General features: G+C 41.6%; 1 protein-coding gene across 2 annotated transcripts in view; it reads left to right on the plus strand.

Moving 5' to 3' along the window:
• Positions 1-776: 776 nt before the first annotated feature.
• Positions 777-18,760, plus strand: part of ATXN10 (ataxin 10) — a 77,026-nt gene continuing 59,042 nt past the window's right edge. Inside the window, exons 1-3 of one of the 2 annotated variants that reach the window (XM_034440359.2) lie at positions 777-1,138; positions 5,124-5,315; positions 10,706-10,788. In XM_034440359.2, the coding sequence (XP_034296250.2) occupies positions 855-1,138; positions 5,124-5,315; positions 10,706-10,788 (559 nt within the window). In that variant the 5' untranslated portion in view covers positions 777-854. The remainder of the gene's footprint in view (positions 1,139-5,123; positions 5,316-10,705; positions 10,789-18,760) is intronic. The other variant, XM_034440360.2, reaches the window with a different exon arrangement.

Genomic DNA, 18,760 nt, shown 5'->3' on the forward strand with positions numbered 1-18,760 from the left:
TTTCCTTCCAACTCTGTTATTCTCTTCTGTGTGCAGAGGATGGAAGAGAGTTAACTGATCCACTGGGAAGTTACGTGGCATCATGAGATTATGACATCCTCAAATAAGGGTTGTATCTAACATTGACTCCTGAATGCGAAATAACATAACTACATAGTACAATGGACTTGCAGGGCCAGCGCAAAGTGTAACATGTTCACACTGGTGCAATAGGGGTGTTTGTTAATACGATTTATTGGGTTAGGGATTTTCTGTCTTCACTGTGAGTTGTATTGTGTTGGGTGTGTGTGTGTGTGTGTGTGCACTGAGGGAGCTCCACCAATCTCATTGTACATATGTTGTGCAGTGACAATAAAGGTTGTTATTATTATTATTATTATTATTATTAATATTATTATAATGTATTTTTACGACTATTTCTATCACTATTGTTGTATGTGCGCTGAGAACCTATTCACCAATTTCCTTGTGTGTCTAATCTAATCACACTTGGCCAATAAAGAATTATATTTCTATTTCTATTCCTATTCTATTCTGTGCTTGCATTTTGATTGCTACTACTAAATCAGTATCTCTAAATGTCAACACTCATTTTTGTGCAGATTCTATTCCATTCCATTCCATTCCATTCCATTCTTCTTATTGTGTTCTATTCTAAATTCTATTCTATTCTAATTTTATTCCATTCTGTTCTACTCTTATTCTGTTCTATTCTACATTCTATTCTATTCTAAAACATCTTCAATAAGTCCACGCATGCGCATCTTTCACTGCCTAAAGCATGACGAGTTAACCGTTGCAACTGACGCAGTTTACACCAGGGCACGCGAGAGGTAAACCGCGAAGCTCTGCGCATGCCCGGGGATAAGCACGCGGCGAGAACGAAACAGAAACAGGCGCACAGCTTCTCAAGGGGAACCCTCGTGACCTCTGACCCGAGCACGCAAACTCCGGGGGTTGCCGACGCACGCCCCCTCCTCTTCCCTTCCTTTCCCTTCGCCATGGCGGCGGCCGGGGAAACCTTGCCCGGGCTGGCGGCGGAGTTGAGGCGCTTTGCATCAGAGCCGGCGATGCTACCGGACGACGGGCTGGCGACGCTGAAGCGGGCTACGAGTCTCTTCCGGGAGGCGGCAGTAAGGTGAGGACGGCGTCGGCGGGGAGTCACGTGGGGAGGCGCGCATGCGTGTCGGCGACTGGGGGGGTGTTCTCGTCGCCCTGAGGCTGATCTCGGATCCCTATTGGACGGGATTATTTTCCCCCCCTCCCCAAGGCAAAGCTCGCTGGGGAATTCTGGGAGTTGAAGTCCGCCAGGCTTAAAGTTGCCAAGATTGGCGACCCCTGTAATAGAGGCTGCGTAGGCATTGAGATCCTCATGAACCAGGAATGTTTTCTTTTTTCCTGGTTTGAAGATAATTCATTGTGGAATGCTAGGGGTGGGAAGGGTCTTCGAGATCATCTAGTCCAGTCTTTTCCAACCTTAACAAGTAAGGGGTCCTTGGGGCTCTCTGAGCTTGCTTGTTGTTGTTTTTTTGCAGACGTTTTGTTACCTAACTAGGTAACATCATCAGTGCTAGTCTTGATGATATTTTGAATAGTGCAAAAGATGCAACTGACCAAGGAATATAAATTATTCCATTCCCCACCATCCTGTCAGAGCTGAAGAAGCTGCTTGGATGAGAAGTGAAACGTTTTCAAAGAAAAAACAAACAAGAAAGTCCAGTTGCCTTGTGAAAAAGCACCTTTGGGACAACCATGACTGAGAATCTCTACAGACTTTTAGCATTGGTGATGTTACTTCATTGGGTAATGAAACATCTGCAAGGAAAGAGAGCACCAAGGATCCCTCAGGTCAACCCTGAGCTACAAATATTCTCCTTTATTACAGTAGTGGCCAAAATTGTGGAAACCTTTTGGGAAAAGTGTTATTTTCTAAAACTAGCTAATAACACAATTTTTTTGGAGTAGTACCATAAAATTATAGATCAACAGAAAGATAATTTAATCAAGAATGTAATGCAATAACGTTTATGAAGGATTTGCTATTAGAATAGCAGTTACAGTATAAAGAAGAAAAGTGAAATACATAGAAAACACGAGATATACAAAAATTATCACCATAGAAAAAACGAGATATACAAAAATTATCACCATGTCAGTTAATACTTTGTTGGGTAACCTTTAGCATGAATAACGGCCTTACAATATCTTCCTATGGAGTGAACTAAGTCTTTTAGTTCTGCAGCTGGTATAATGTGGAACCAAGATTGCTTCTGTTAACCGGGTTTTATTGCTGGGTTGCATCTGACTAACAAGTTTCTTTAGTCAGCTCCATAGATTTTTCAATTGGGTTAAGCCAGTGGTCAGCAACCTGTGGCTCTGGAGTCGCATGTGGCTCTTTTATCCCTCTGCTGCTGCGGCTCCCTGTCGCTGGTCGGCTCCCCAATTGATAGGGCTTTCGGTTAGGACAGGTAGAGGAAAAAGGACGCCATGCTAGGAGAAGACTCTATGGTGGGGGAACCGGACTTCCAGTAGGCAGGGGAAAAAGGGTGCCGCATTAGGAGGACACTATGGTGGGGGAACAGGATTTCCAGCCGGTTCCAGAATTGAATTTGTGTGTGTGTGTGTGTGTGTGTGTGTGTGTGTGTTAGGATTAGGGTTAGGGTTTGTAGCTCTTTGAGTGGCTCTTTGAGTGTTTAAGGTTGCCAACTCCTGGGTTAAAGTCTGGGCTATTCCCAGGCCATTCCAGCGGTGGAATATGATTATCTTGAAACTCACCCCAAAAGTGGTGTCATTAGCCATCAAACCTCAAAAATACACTTTTCCCAAAAGGTTTCCACAATTTTGGCTGCTACTGTAGTACTTTTCAAGTAAGATGTGTGGACTTCAGCCTCCGAGATTCCCTAACCAGCGTGGCTGGGTGAGAAATCCTGGGTGTTGAAATCCACACATTATGGATTTCTACACACATCCGTGTTTATTTCATGTCCGCATCTATATGGACATGACAGCAGTGTTCCAGTATTTGAGAGGCTGTCACAGCGAGGAGTGGGACAGCCTACTTTCCAAAGTACCCGAAGGCCAGACAAGGAGCAATGGATGGAAATTGATCAAAGGGAGATTCAGGCTAGAAATAAGGAGAAATTTTCTGACAGAACGATCAACCAGTGAAACAACTTGCCTTCAGAAGTTGTAGGTGCCTCATCACCGGAAGCTTTTAAGAAGCGGCCGGACAGCCACTTGTCAGAAATGAATAGGGTCTCCTGCTTAAACAGGGGTTGGACTAGAAGACCTCCAAGATCCCTTCCAACTCTGTTATTCTATAAATTATGTCTTAAAATTGTCAAGGTTGAACAACACTGATTTAGACCATGTCTCATGTCTTTCCCCCAAACAAGAACCCCATGAGGTGGGTTAGGTTGAGAGTCGTGACTGGCCTAAAGTCACCAGTCATCTTTCATACCTAAGAGAGGCTTATAACTTGTGGTCTCCTGGTTAACCAGTATATCAAATAGGCTCATCTGTTTAGTCTTCTGCCCCATTTTCTACCTGACATCCCTTCTTCAGACACTTGTCATGTCTCCCCACTGTTTTCCCTTCTCTAGATTTCTCTTTGAGATAAACAAGTTCAAACCTCCAGCTATTTCTTACAAGTCTTTTTCTTGCAGGCCACTTTTCATAGAAGATAGGATAATAGAGTTGGAAGGGACCTTGGAGGTCTTCTACTCCAACCCCATGCTCGAGCAGGAGACCCTATCATTTGAGACATGTTCATCTTGATTCCTTTCCTTGGGATGAATTCCAGTTTGACAAACTTTTTTCTAAAATCAATGGCCATAACAATATTCTAGGTCCTAGGAGCAGTCTGAGGAACATTGACTTCTCTTGATTTTGACAATATATTTCTGCTGATGTAACTTCCCCTCAAATTAAGCAATTTTATTTTTTTAAAACGAGGCTTTGGCAAATTTGTTATAGAGCAGGGGTGTCAAACTGGATCAGCGTTGTAGTTCTCTGCAAGCCGGCAGGGGGGAAGCAGGGGGGAGACGGGACAGATGCCTCGTGCAGCACTCTGCCGGCCAAAAACGGGCCACGCGGAGGCCTCCCGAGGCCCCTGCACTGCCCGTTTTCAGCCTCCCCGGCTTCCTGTAGCATTCTGCCAGCCAAAAAATGGGCCATGCTTAGGCTTGCCGAGGTTCCAGTGTAGCCCTTTTTTGACTGGCAGAGTGCTGCTGGAGGCTGGGGAGGCCGAAAATGGTCTACGCGGGGGTTGCACATTTAATTTAATTTAATTAATTTAATTAATTCAATTTATATGCCGCCCCTCTCTGAAGACTCAGGGCGGCTCACAATACATTTTAAAAAATCATTATAAAAAACATTTAAAAATTAAAAACATTAAAAACATTAAAAACTCATTCACACCATTCATGGCTGAATCTCGCCAGATCACAAGAGCGAGATCAACGGCCCCAGGCCTGCCGGAAAAGCCAGGTCTTTATCGCTTTTCGGAAGGCCAATAGGATGGGGATGGTCCGGACCTCAGGAGGTAATTGGTTCCAGAGAGCTGGAGCAGCCACAGAGAAGGCCCTCCCCTGTGGGCCCGCCAGCCGGCATTGTTTAGCTGACGGGACCTGGAGGAGACCAACTCTGTGGGATCTTACCGGTCGCTGGGAGCTATGCAGTAGAAGGCGGTCTCGAAGATACCCTGGCCTTGAGCCATGTAGGGCTTTAAAGGTAATAACCAACACCTTGAATTGTGACCGGAGACCAATAGGGAGCCAGTGGAGCTCGTGGAGAATTGGTGTAATGTGGGTGTACCTAGGTGCACCCACGGCAGCTCGCGCGGCTGCATTCTGGACCACATGGCCCGTTTTGGCCAGCAGAGGCACGGCAGGCTGGTACTTTGATATTTCCAGACCAGCCTCATGGGCTGGATTTAAGCACCCTGCCAGCCCGCAGGCTTTGACACCCCTGTTATAGAGGTTTACTTTTTTTAAAAAAAAAAAAATGATTTATATGCCGCCCTTCTCCGGAGACTCAGGGCGGCTTACAATGCGTTAAGCAATAGCTTAACTAATTTTCATAGTACAGTTACTTCACTTCGTGTTTGTTTTTCATTTCAGGGAAACAGCGACTGAAAGTTTGTTCCAAGATCTCCTGCAGATTTTGAAAAAAGTTTCCCGTGAAATTGAAGTGGCACGCCAGGATGCCAGTACACTGGCACATCTAGATTCACGGTTGCAACTGCTATCAGAATGTTTTCGATGCCTTCGGAATGCTTGCGCGCAGTGTGCAAACAGCCAAAATGTTATGAGGTAAAGTTTTGGCTCCTGTGAGCGGGGCCTATACATGCGTAGCTTTATTTGAATGCTTAAATTCCATCATTTGTTCATAATTTTGAGTTTTTATCGGATTTAACTTGGGAAGCTTGCCTCCCTTTGAAATCCATCTCTCTCTTTGTTAATTCACTTCATCTTTTGTCTACTCTCAGCATATTAATAGGAGTTGATTTGTCTCTGGCATTGGAATGAAACCTTGTGAGTGAATGAATTCATAGGTTAGGCTAACTGACCGATGCATAATATTGTATTTGTTTGATTTTGTTCAAAGGTATTAGATTAGACCTCATTTTGCAATCTTGGTTTTTTTTTCCCCTTTTGGTATTTGGCGGTTATTTTCTTCTCTTATGCTGCCTGAGTATGTTGTACAGTAGAACTATTCAGAGATGGAAGTTCAGTGACCTGTTCATAATTTTGTACTATTTTTATAGTACTTTAGTATCTATGAACCATCCAATAATTTATACTGAAAATTATTAGAAGAGCCTGTTACATGAGCCTGAGCTATTATCTATCAAAGGCAGATCATGATAATGATTTGATTAGGTTTACTTGTTGAAATCTAGCAGAAATAACATATTAACCTAAAATATCTGGTTTTCGGTCTCTCCATTAGGTCTTGTTGAATATGCACAGATACAGTACACGCTTTTCTTCTGCATTGTACATGTTGTTGGTCTAGAACAGGGGTCTGCAACCTTAAACACTCAGAGTGCCATTTGGACCCGTTTCCCACAGAAAAGAAAACACCGGGAGCCACAAAACCTCGGTGGGCGTAGCCAACTCGACATCACTCACTTTCACCAGTCACATGACCCCCCCTAGCCACGCCTACCCAGCTGGTCATTAGGGCAGAGAACCGGTTGTTGACAACGGGAACCACAAAACCCTTTTGACATCTCTCTCTTCCCCCCCCCCCCCCCCGGTATCCCTCTGTCTCTGCCCTGGCCACTTCTCCATCCCCTGCCATCACCCTTACCTTCTCAGGCCAGGTGAGGAATGACTGGGAGGGGAGGGCGAGGGGTGGGGCCAGCCAGTGGTGGGATCATCCAACAGGGAGCCACAGCAGAGGGCCCAAAGAGCCGCATGCGGCTCCAGAGCCGCAGGTTGCAGACACCTGGTCTAGAAGGTACACCAGTGTTTCTCAACCTTAGCAACTTTTAAGGTGTGGACTATGGTTCCCAGAATTCCTCAGCCACGCTAAGATTGAGAATTACTGCTGTAAATATGCTCTGCATATTTCTTCTACTACAGTCCAAACTATAAAACTGTAATTTTGTTTTTAAGAAAAAATGCAAACAAATTATCGTATTTTAGCTTGATATATTAATTTTGTTGTAAAGATCATAGTAATTCGGTAAATAAAATAGGCATCTGGTACCCTCCAGGTGTTTTGGGCTTAATTATTACAGTATTAAGATAATGGTTCAGGTTCCCCTCGCACATATGTGCTAGCCGTTCCCGACTCTAGGGGCCGGTGCTCATCTCCGTTTCAAAGCCAAAGAGCCAGCGCTGTCCGAAGACGTCTCTGTGATCATGTGGCCAGCATAACTAAACACCAGTGGCGCATGGGACGCTGTTACTTTCCCACCAAAGGTGGTCCCTATTTTTCTACTTGCATTTTTTGCGTGCTTTCGAACTGCTAGGTTGGCAGAAGCTGGGACAAGTAACAGGAGCTCACATTACAGTATTAATCTGAGTGAATAAGCAGAATTTGGGCACTGCTTGTTTTTTATTTTCATTTAGGTGTGTCTAAACTGCACAGAAGAAGCTGCCTAGGTAATATTTTTAATCTCTTTATCTCAAGAATGACAATGTCTATACAAAGTGTATATACTGAGGTATAAGACTTACAAAATAAAAAAACAAATCTTCCTTAATAAGGGTGAAATTACTTCCAAGTAATAGCATATAAAACAGGAATATGTGCCAATATTTGCCACAATGTACTCTTTGCGTTTACGGTATTGCCTAAAATTTCACTAAGGAATACCAATTGTGGAGACCACTTTTATGATCCCTTATTATCACTTCTTGTAAAAAAGATATCCTCGTTTTCTGCTTCTTTAATAGTTTGTGTTAAAAAAAATATGCAATGAGTTCTTCATGCAAAGACGATCATGAGATGCGGCTCAGCTCAGCTATTTGGATTTACCCACTAGAAAGGATAATAACATTTTGGAACAGTACACGCAATGCCTCACTTGATTCTTTTAATTTAATTTCTTAAAATTCCATGACTTCTTACTGAATACCTTACCTTTTTTTTAAAAAAAAATTGAAAATTGTGGTTTTAGAGAGAGGTGAGTTGTATCTAGATATTCTAACACATATAAACTCTGGCATTACTGAAAACTGGGCATGAGCTAGAAGAATTTATTGATGTAATTCATATGTGGCAATAACTATAATTTGCGTTGCCTCATCAGTAAACTGAAACAGGCTACAGTTGGAAATTGTTTGTTTATGTTTGGTGGTTGCAGATTTTTGACTTTATCCATTTTCTGGACAATGTTGTTCTCAATTCAGCTGATGGAAGCCGTTTCATTTTAATACCGGTAGTACTTCAAACACTTAGAGAGTCTGAAGAGTCAAAGTAACATATATTTTTTTCAACATTATGAATAGAACCTCTCATAGTAATACTCATTTTCATAAGTGTTGAATGAATCTGGCCATTGGTCAAGGATGAAATGGCCTGAGTGCTGCATTGGCTCCCGGTGGTCTTCCGGGTGCGCTTTAAGGTGTTGGTTCTCATCTTTAAAGCGCTCCATGGTTTAGGGCCAGGGTATCTGCTGCTACCGATAACCTCCCACCGGCCAATACGCTCTCACAGAGAGGGCCTCCTCAAGGTGCCGTCGGTCAGGCAATGTCAGCTGGCGGCCCCCAGGGGGAGAGCCTTCTCTGTGGGGGCACCCGCCCTGTGGAATGAGCTGCCTCCTGGAATACGATTGATCCCGGACCTCCGGACCTCCCGTAAAGCCCTGAAGACGTTTTTATTCCATCAAGCCGGCCTAGCCTAAATGGTTTTTAAATTGGGATTTTAAATTTTATGGATTTGGGGGTTTTAAATTGGGAAGCTAGTGATTTAATTCTTTTTAATTATCTTAACTTTTGTATTTGTATGTTTTTTAATTTTGGCTGTTCACCGCCCTGAGTCCCTTCTGGGAGAAGGGCGGTATACAAATAAAATAAAATAAAATAATAAAATAAAAAAATAAAATAAAATAAAATAAAATAAAATAAAATAAAATAAAATAATAAAATAAAATAAAATAAAATAAAATAAAATAATAAAATAAAATAAAATAAAATAAAATAATAAAATAAAATAAAATAAAATAAAATAAAATAAAATAAAATAAAATAAAATAAAATAAAATAAAATAAAATAAAATAAAATAAAATATAAATAAAACTGTTGCAGCCCGCCAGCGGCCAGCGGATCTAGCAGGAAATTCAGACAGTGAGGAGGTTGGGGAGGAACATGAACCAGTCCTGGAGTCTGGGAAAGGCTCTGATGAGGGCTCTGCATCAGAGGCAGAGAGGAGGCCAGGGCCGGATGCCAGTTATCAGCTGCCTTTGGAGTTGGACATCAGTGAGGTAGAAGAACAGCTGGAGCCTGTTCCCAGGGTGCGCATGCAGAGTTGCCAGACGAAGGGAACAGCTAAAGAACAAGGGTTGCTTTGGGAGTAAGGCCACAGGTGGACGATGAATGGCCCCTCCCAGAGGGAATAAAAGAGGAGCGAAAGGGGAGTGGAGTTTGCAGGAGACAATTAGTTCATTACTGCATTCTTGCCAAGTATTGCGGCGTCTGAAATATATCGGCCTGGCCACTCTCCAAGCTTGATAAAAGTCGGTAATTGTGAACTATCTTGAAAGACTGTGGGAGAAGGAAGACTTTGCTGGAGAGGAATTCACTGTAAATTAAATAAAAGGGGTTTTTGTTTGGACAAGGAGTCTGCTTCGTGGTTTGGGGAAGCCTAGGTCAGAACTAAAACTGGTTAGGATCTGGATGTAGAAGTACAGCCTCAAGCTGAACCCTAGCAAAAAAAGAATGTTTTTGGGTTTGGAGACCATCAGCAACCAGAAATGGTTCCTCTTTAGTTTTGGGTGTGTCGCATTCCCATATTCAGAGCTTGAATCTGATGGTTCTCCTGGTCTCATCGTTCCTGCTGGAACAGAGGGAAAAGGCCCTAGCCAATTAATCTTTGTGGCAAATTGTATGCCAGTTTGAAAGTGTAACTTGGTTAGAAAGTGTAACTTGTAGTCATTTGTATCCTTGTCATCTCAAGGTTTGACTGTTGCAATTTTGTCTATCTGGGGCTGCCTTAAAAGACCATCCGAAGGGTTAAACTTGTTCTCTGTGCAGCTGCCTGGGTGAATTTTAAGAGTCCCAAGTTCAGCACCAATTTGCCATACCCCCCCCTCCCCGTGCTAAAGAGATACCCTGGATGCTGGCAAACTCACCTGAGCCAGGAAGCTCACAGGATGATCATATAACACAGGCCATTAGCGTAAGATTTAATAGGTTTGATGAGAAGGTAATTGAGGCTCATTCAGCCAATTCCTCATTTACTTTAATTCCATTTTTTTTTCTGCCAACATCTTGATGCTACCACAAAGGTTAACAGTGGTAAAAGATTGCTTTGCGCTGTTGTAGAGTATATACAGTAGTGGCCAAAATTGTGGAAACCTTTTGGGAAAAGTGCATTTTTGAGGTTTGATGGCTAATAACACCCCCCCCCCTTTTTTGGGAGTTTCAAGATAATCCTATTCCACTGCTGGAATGGCCTGGGAATAGCCCAGACCTTACCCCAATTGAAAATCTATGGAGCCGACTAAAGAAACTTGTTAGTCAAAAAAACCCAGCAATAAAACCCAGTTAATAGAAGCCATCGTTCAATCTTGGTTTCACATTATAACAGCTGCAGAACTAAAAGGCTTGGTTCATTCCATGGGAAGACGTTGTAAGGCCATCATTCATGCTAAAGGTTACCCAACTAAGTATTAACTGACATGGTGATCATTTTTGTATATCTCGTTTTTTCTACGTGTTTCACTTTTCTTCTTTATACTGTAACTGCTATTCTATTAGCAAATCCTTCATAAAAGTTATTGCATTACATTCTCAATTAAAATATCTTTCCATTGATATATAATTTTGTGGTACTACTCCCCCTCCCCCAAATGGTGTTAGTAGCTAGTTTTAGAAAATACACTTTTCCCAAAAGGTTTCCACAATTTTGGCCACTACTGTATATAATTGTGTTTTGTGGGACTTTTATAATGTGTCGATATAATAATGTTGCATATAATGTTGATTTCTCCATTTGTAAATTGACCTTTTTTGTTTTTAATGATAGGAGCCTGGGTCTGATTGATGCCTCTATCCATGTGATTCAGTTGTTACAGAAATTAGAAAGTGATCTGGAATCACACTTGATAGGTAAGTATTGGGCAACTGCTGTTATTGTACTCTTATAAATCAGCCCCCCAAACTTCTCAACTAAAAACTGTTGTGCCTTTCTGAACACACTCACAGTGTTAATTTTGTTGTAGAAGTGGTGTGAAAAAATACCCCCAGCTTCATTTTACAGAAACATTTCTTGGCAGGCTGAGCCAGTGGTGGGTTCCTCCCGGTTCGGCCTGGTTCTCCCGAGCCGGTAGCAGTGACGATATGACGTCACCGAACCGGTTCTGCCCCCCATCCACCCCCCGCATTCTTTTTACCTTTTATTTGGCCCCACCCTCAATCTATTGCTGCCTCCTGAGTCCCAGCTGATGGCTAGAGGGGAAAAAACTGTTTAAACTCTTGCCTCGGGGCTTCAAAGGGCCACCCTACAGCTGATCAGTGTTAAAAGAAAACAAATGAGTAGACCGGTGTCTGCAAAAATACATGAGTAGATCAGTGCCTGCAAAAATAAATGGGTAGACCAGTGCCTGCAAAAAATAAATGGGTAGACGGGTACAGGTCTGCAAGCAGTTAAAAGCCTGGTAGACCAGTACCTCTGCTAAATCCTAAATAATTGTCACATGACCATCAAGCCACACCCACAAAATAAGCCACGGCCACAGAACCGGTAGTAAAAAAATTTAGAACCCACCCCTGGGCTGAGCGATGTTCTTACCATTAAGAACTACCGAATCATCCTCTTAAAATGTTATTACATTCTTTATGGAACTTCATTAGTGTTCCAAAGGTGCTTTTTTCAAGAGGCAACTGGACTTTCTGGTTTTTCTTTGAAGACATTTCGCTTCTCATCCAAGAAGCTTCTTCAGCTCTGAAGCGTCTTGGATGAGAAGCAAAACATCTTCAAAAAAAAAACAAAACCCCAGAAAGTCCAGTTGCCTCTTGAAAAATCACCTTTGGGATAACCATGACCTGGATGACTGAGAATCTCCATAGAAACTTTATTAGTGGTAGATTGAAACACTGTGGCTTGTTATCTACATGTTCTGTAAATAATATTGAAAAGAACCTTTATGCATGTTTTATATGTTTATGGAGGTTCTGATGAAAACCAGGTTCTTCAGAATGGAGATACCGTATTTTTCGGAGTATAAGACGCTCCGGACTATAAAATGCACCTACCTTTTTTGGGGAGGAAAACAAGAAAATATATTATCTTAGAAATAATTTAGTGTATATATTAAATTCTTGCTGAATTTAAGTGTCAAATGGGTTAAAGTAGATAATTTACCATATTTTTCGGAGTATAAGACGCACCGGAGTATAAGATGCACCTACCTTTTTTGGTGAGGAAAAGAAGAAAAAGAAATCTGCCTCCCAGCAATTTTGCCTCGTTGCAGCAAACAGCCTGCTTTACTTTCATTTTCAGCACAGCCTGATTGTTTTTAATGATGAAAAGAGAGAAGAAATATAAATAAGTACCCAACTTTATGAGTTGTATGGTGTCTGCTTGTGCACATTTGTGTGTGTATGACATGCAGTTATTCCATACAAACAACCTCAATATTTTTCCTTAGTCTGTGAAATGAAATATTCTGTACAAACTAGGGATGAGCTACATAACTACATGCAAACATTAAATAAGATTTCCATCCAGCATACAGATTATTTTTAAAAAATGCACATTTCATTGGCTGGAGAAAGGAACCCTAAATAGAACTGGGGGATGTTAAAAATAATGTAATTTTTTTCCTTCTCTAAAACAGGATGGTTCTGAAAAAAATATCTCCTAGGATATTATACTAGTCAATATTTAATTGAGAAGAAATGCTAATTGTTTCTGCTAAATTCTTCAAGATACATAATATTTAACCGTCAGTTTTTCCATTGCAGATTTCTGCATTTATTATTTTTAAATTTGAATTTCCCTTTAAATAGTGCATCTTATTAGTCTAAAATTCAGGGCAAACCCTTTTCAAGTAATTAAAGAAGAAAAAAATACATTATTGTCATTGTAGTAGACAAAAATAACCAGCAGAGTAACTATAATGTAACCTGCATCATTTTTTTTATAGTTACTTAAAAAGGATAGCCCTGAATTTATTTCGCTTTTGTTCTTTTCTACTTCAAAGAAATTAGTGCCAGTTTTTACAACTATGATCAAAGCTGTAACTATATTGTCAAGATAATATTATTAAAGGTTTCATTTCTGGGGATAATGGCATATGTGATGAATATACATCAAAATGTTGAAACCTATGTGTGAGTTTTTATTTGACTTAACTGTTGGATTTGTCTTCTAAACTGTTTCAAAAAAATTTTTGCCTTCTGATACTACTAATACTATAAATTGCTATAAAGTCTCACTTCCAGTATTATTAACATTTGGTTTTTGAGTTGCTTGTTTCTTACCTCCCCATAAAAGTATCTCTGAATTTGTTGCAAAAAGGAGTCATATTTCATACTGCACAACTTCAAATGAAAAATAATGTTAGTTATTCCCAGAATCCATGAAAGACTTCCTCTTGAAATTTTGAATTTATTATAGGCCTTGAATATCTTCAAATAAAATCTAGCATTATTGGAGCATTTATTAAACAAAGCGATTATTCTGTGCGTGAGAGGGAAAAGCAAAGCAAAGGAGGAAAACTGGTATTACTGCAATTCTCTTTTTTAATATTTATGTCGGTGACTAAACAGTAGGAAAGAAATGGGCAATTAAGCAGAGAAACTATTACCGTACAGGCATGTTTTTAAGTGATCCTTTAGTTGGAACACCTGGCAATAAATGCTTGTTTGACTATAGAAAGAAGTGGGTTTTTCTACCAGCATTTAATTGATAGAGAACGTGTTTCTGTCCAATCTTACAACTAACACTTTTAATAAAATCTCTGAACTGTGCAGTATTGCTTTCCATTGTCCTGTTTCTAAACAGGATATAATTCAAAAGAAAACAAAAGATCCTTCCAGAGAAAATCAGTATGTGAAATAATTTTGGTCTAACAGAAATAATTTTGTTACCAATGTAGGTCCGATTGATGTAGTAGCATGTTTTCACTAAAATCAGTTCAAAGTGAAGTCACCTTCATGGCTACCATTAATGTTCCAATATATCTTCACCATTTCTAAGCTGTTATACAGCAGAAGGCAGGTTGAAGTGATATCCTAGGCATCTTGATGCTGTTGTGTATAGGATGTGGATTAGATTATTTCTGTTTGCCATGTTGCAGTTGACCCAAATTGCCTGCCTGCCTGCCTGCCTGCCTGCCTGCCTGCCTGCCTGCCTATCTATCTATCTATCTATCTATCTATCTATCTATCTATCTATCTATCATCTATCTATCTATTGGTTCGATTTATATGCCGCCCTTCTCCGGAGACTTGGGGCGGCTTACAATGCGTTAAGCAATAGCCTTCATACTTTTGTATATACCTGCTTAGTAGGGCTTTCGGGGGCCCTCTAAGCGGTGTTCTTTTTTATACAAAGTCAGCTTATTGCCTCCACAATCTGGGTCCTCATTTTACCTACCTCAGAAGGATGGAAGGCCTAGTCAACCTTGAGCCTGGTGAGATTTGAACTCGCAGTAATTGCAGGCAGCTGGCAGCTAAGTGCTTCTTAAGTGCTACTTAACAACGCTTTAGTCCGCTGCTCCACCAAGGCTAATTAGTTTCATTTGCACAATAATGTTTGCCAGGTTCTGTGGGTTATTCCAGATATCTAAGGGATGCAGTTACTTGACAAACCATGGACTCTTTTTTGCAGTTCCAGTTTGTGATGGTGTACTTACAATGCATGATCTGCATGTATGAATGTAAATGGGTCAAGGAAATAAGTCTTAAAAGCAAGTTTTAAAAATAAAATAAATATAAAATCAAGGTTTGGTTCTTACCTGTGTTCCCCTGAAAATAAGACCCGGTCTTAATTTTTTTTTACCACCAAAAAAGCACCAGGTCTTATTTTTTGGGGATGTTTAATTACTGACTCACCTTGCGGCAGCACCAACCCACCCCCCCAGCAGGAACCCACTGCTGGCCCACTTCTTCTGCGGCAGGAGCTCTATTATCGGCTGCAGAGGGCTTTCCAAAATGGCTTCTGATGGTGAAACGGAGGCCCGGGGGTGATGCACCAGTCAATCTGGACCTCGTTTCTTGGCTGCAGAGGCCTTTCCAGAAGGCCTCTGATGGTGAAACAGAGGGTGGGGGCAACGCACATGAGCAGCAGCAAGCGGCCGCAGAAGTGGGCCTGCAAGGCGAGCAGGTGTCGGGGTGTGTGAGGCCTGGTAAGTAGGGCAGCTCCATCCCCCCATCCCCACCAGTGGTGGGTTCCTCCTGGTTCGGTCCGGTTCGGCCGAGCCGGTAGCGGTGACGATATGACGTCACCGAACCGGTTCTCCCCCTGCCCTCCCCCCCACCCCCCACGTTATTCTTACCTTTTATTTGGTCCCACCCCCAATCTATTGCCGCCTCCTGAGTCCCAGCTGATGACTAGAGGGAAAAAAACTGTTTAAAAAAACTGCCGCGGGGCTTCAAAGGGCCGTCCTACAGCTGATCAGTGTTAAAAGCAAACAAATGAGTCGGGTCGTAAGTGCGAGGACTGGTTGTAAGTGCGAGGACCTTCCAGAAATGACTCCGACCAGCTAGCCACACCCACCTAGTCACATGACCTCCAAGTCACACCCACAAAATAAGCCACGCCCACAGAACCGGTAGTAAAAAAAAATTAGAACCCACCCCTGATCCCCACCCTATCTTAATTTTTACCTGTGTGCCTCGCCCACCCCGTGCACCCCGTGCGGGGTCTTAATTAGGGCTTATTTTGGGTGCACATGTAAAAAATCAAGGTAGGACTTATTTTCGGGGTAGATTATATTTTTGGGGAAACACGGTAGGTGTGTTTTTGCCTGTGCTAAGTTCCATGCAACACACTATGTACTAGTAGTATGTCCCAGGTTTCTTCAGAAATAAATAGGCAGGCCTTATTTTAGAGGGATATTTGTGTGGAGCGTAGGATGCAAGCGTTCGATCAATTAAAAGGGATCAAAAGGAAAAATAATGGGCAACAAGCTTGGAAATATGTTCTTGCTGTTTCATTGAGTTATATGCATTCTCTATGGCTTCAAAAAAAATCAATCAAAGGTGCAAGCAAATTACGGGCCATGAGAACATTTAACCACAGGCCACAAATATTGTGAGCTCAAAACATTCAGCATACCCCGTAGATTAAAACTGGCAAGTGAAGGAGGACTGCAGTTACCCAGGTTTTGATGAAAAAAAGAAAAAAAATCAAATGTGGTCAACCAACGTTTTGCCCACTGTTCCCATAACATGATTGTCTCTTGAACTGACGTAATACAATCCAAAGCCTGATGTTGTGGGGAGAAAAGGAGTTATTCAGACTGTCTTAATGGGTGGATGGTTTTTTTTTTCTTCTCCTCCCAGTAGCTCAGTAATTGATCAAAAAGTGTAAGATTTCATATCACCATTTTGTAATCCCCTTTGAATGACATAGTACAAAACATTTCTGATGGGATCAGTTTGGGAATACTCCCGAGTGATTATTTTCATATGTCTCCGCCAATAAATCAGATTTTTTGGTGTGTTTGTGCGTTGCAGAAAGTAGCAAGCAGCAAGTAAAGCCTTCAAACAGTGCAAAACATTCTGCTGCTTGACAATTAAGTGGCAGGGAATCATGTGTTTCTGCATACATTTCGCTCTAATTGACTCTGGACTTGTTTTACCAGTTAGGATGTTTTTTTAATATATATATATATATATATATATATATATATATATATATATATATATATATATATATATATACACACACACACACACACACACACACACACACACATACGCATGCACATATACACACGTATGCGCACACACAGTTTCTTTGTGATAGCATAGAAGCAAACTGGTCTACCAGCATTTGAGCTGAAATAGAAATAGGGTTGGTCAGAGACGATATTAATTATAATTTCTTTAAACACGTTCCTGCATACATTATGTTACGCTTGCCAACGTTCACCCCTTCTTGTTTCTTCTGAAAGTTTTGCTGGCAAATGAGATCAGATCTGGGTGTGCCCCTCCTGGCGAATGGCACATAAAAGTGGCTTTTTGTTCAGGTTATGTGGCTCAGTGGCTAAGACACTGAGCTTGTCGATCGAAAGGTCGGCAGTTCAGCGGTTTGAATCCCTAGTGCTGCGTAACGGGGTGAGCTCCCGTTACTTGTCCCAGCTTCTGCCAACCTAGAAGTTCGAAAGCACATAAAAAATGCAAGTAGAAAAATAGGGACCACCTTTGGTGGGAAGGTAACAGCGTTTCGCGCACCTTTGGCGTTGAGTCATGCCGGCCACATGACCACAGAGACGTCTTCGGACAGCGCTGGCTCTTGGGCTTTGAAACAGAGATGAGCACCGCCCCCTAGAGTCGGGAACGACTAGCTCATATGTGCGAACAGAACCTTTACTTTTCCCTTTAACCGGCAAATCACGAATGCTTTTATATGTTTTCGTCTCCTTCTGTCATGGGTGAATTATCCAATGACTGTTTCAATAGCTAGGCTGCTAAATGCTTTGATAGGTATCTTGTGTTTAGAGCGGTATCTCTCAGCCTTTGCAACTTTTAAGATGTGTGGACTTCAACTTTCAGAATTTGTCTTAAAAGTTGCCAAACTTGAGGAATACTGATTTACAACAGCTAGAGCCCTATTATACCTGGTGAAGTGACCTCTGCAAATTCTGCCAAGAATGTACATCGGGAATTTTGCATCCACAACTTTCTGGATATGTACAGGTAGTCCTCGACTTATAACAGTTCATTTAGTTACAATGGCAATGAAAAACACGACTTAACAACCGTTTTTCACACAGCTTCCCCATGATCATGTGATCAGAATTTAGATGCTTGGCAACTGACTCACCTTTATGACGGTTGCAGTGTCCTGGACTCATGTGATCCCTCTTTTGGGAACTTCGGACAAGCAAACTTCATTGGGGAAGCCAGATTCACTTAACAACCAAGGTTACTAACTTACCAACTGCTGTGATTCATCTAACAACTGTGGCAAGAAATGTCATAAAATGGGGCAAAACTCATTTCAGAAATATCTCGCTTAACAACATATATTTTGGGCTCAGGTGTGGTCGTATGTCAAGGACTACCTGCGTTTTGTCATAAACATCAAGTTGTCCCATCTGTTTATATACAAGACAGGAGTAAGACGGTTGCTTTCAGGAGTTGCCAGCAGATGGTGCTATTTCCTCCACAGGACTTTCTCCTATTGGAATGCACCTTGCCATTACATAAATCACATTGCATTGCATTTAAAAACTAGGCGCATAAGTGAGCGTTTCCTTTGAAAACGGTACAAATGTTAGAAGAATATAATTCTGAAGAGTTGTTGCAATAATGCTGTTTACTTCTACTTGTAACACGTTGATTATAAATCTTAATTAGGATGTATGAACTTGCAGGTTTCATCAGTATCTGAAATGGGGGAGATAACATTGGGAGAACTTGTTCCAGAAGAAAGAGGAAAAGGCCCTGATATAACATCATATACACTTATTTTACTAGGGATGTGGTGACTCAGTGGCTAAGATGCTGAGCTTGCCGATCGAAAGATCAGCAGTTCAGTGGTTCGAATCCCTAGTGCCACGTAACAGGAGTGAGCTCCCGTGACTTGTCCCAGCTTCTGTCAACCGAGCAGTTCGAAAGCACGTAAAAAATGCAAGTAGAAAAATAGGGAGACCACCTTTGATGGGAAGGTAACAGTGTTCCATGCGCCTTTGACGTTTTGTCATGCCGGCCACATAATCACGGAGATGTCTTCGGACAGCGCTGGCTCTTTGGCTTTGAAACGGAGATGAGCACCGCCCCCTAGAGTCGGGAATGACTAGCACATTTGTGCGAGGGGAACCTTTAACTTATACTTATTTTTAGAGAGATCTGTATTTTTTTCCCCAAATGCCATACAAACATAGGAGTTGGAACTGAGTCCTTT

The sequence above is a fragment of the Pantherophis guttatus genome, chromosome 7 (assembly GCF_059756535.1).
Source record: "Pantherophis guttatus breed Tessera chromosome 7, ASM5975653v1, whole genome shotgun sequence".
Classification (NCBI taxonomy): Eukaryota; Metazoa; Chordata; class Lepidosauria; order Squamata; family Colubridae; genus Pantherophis; species Pantherophis guttatus.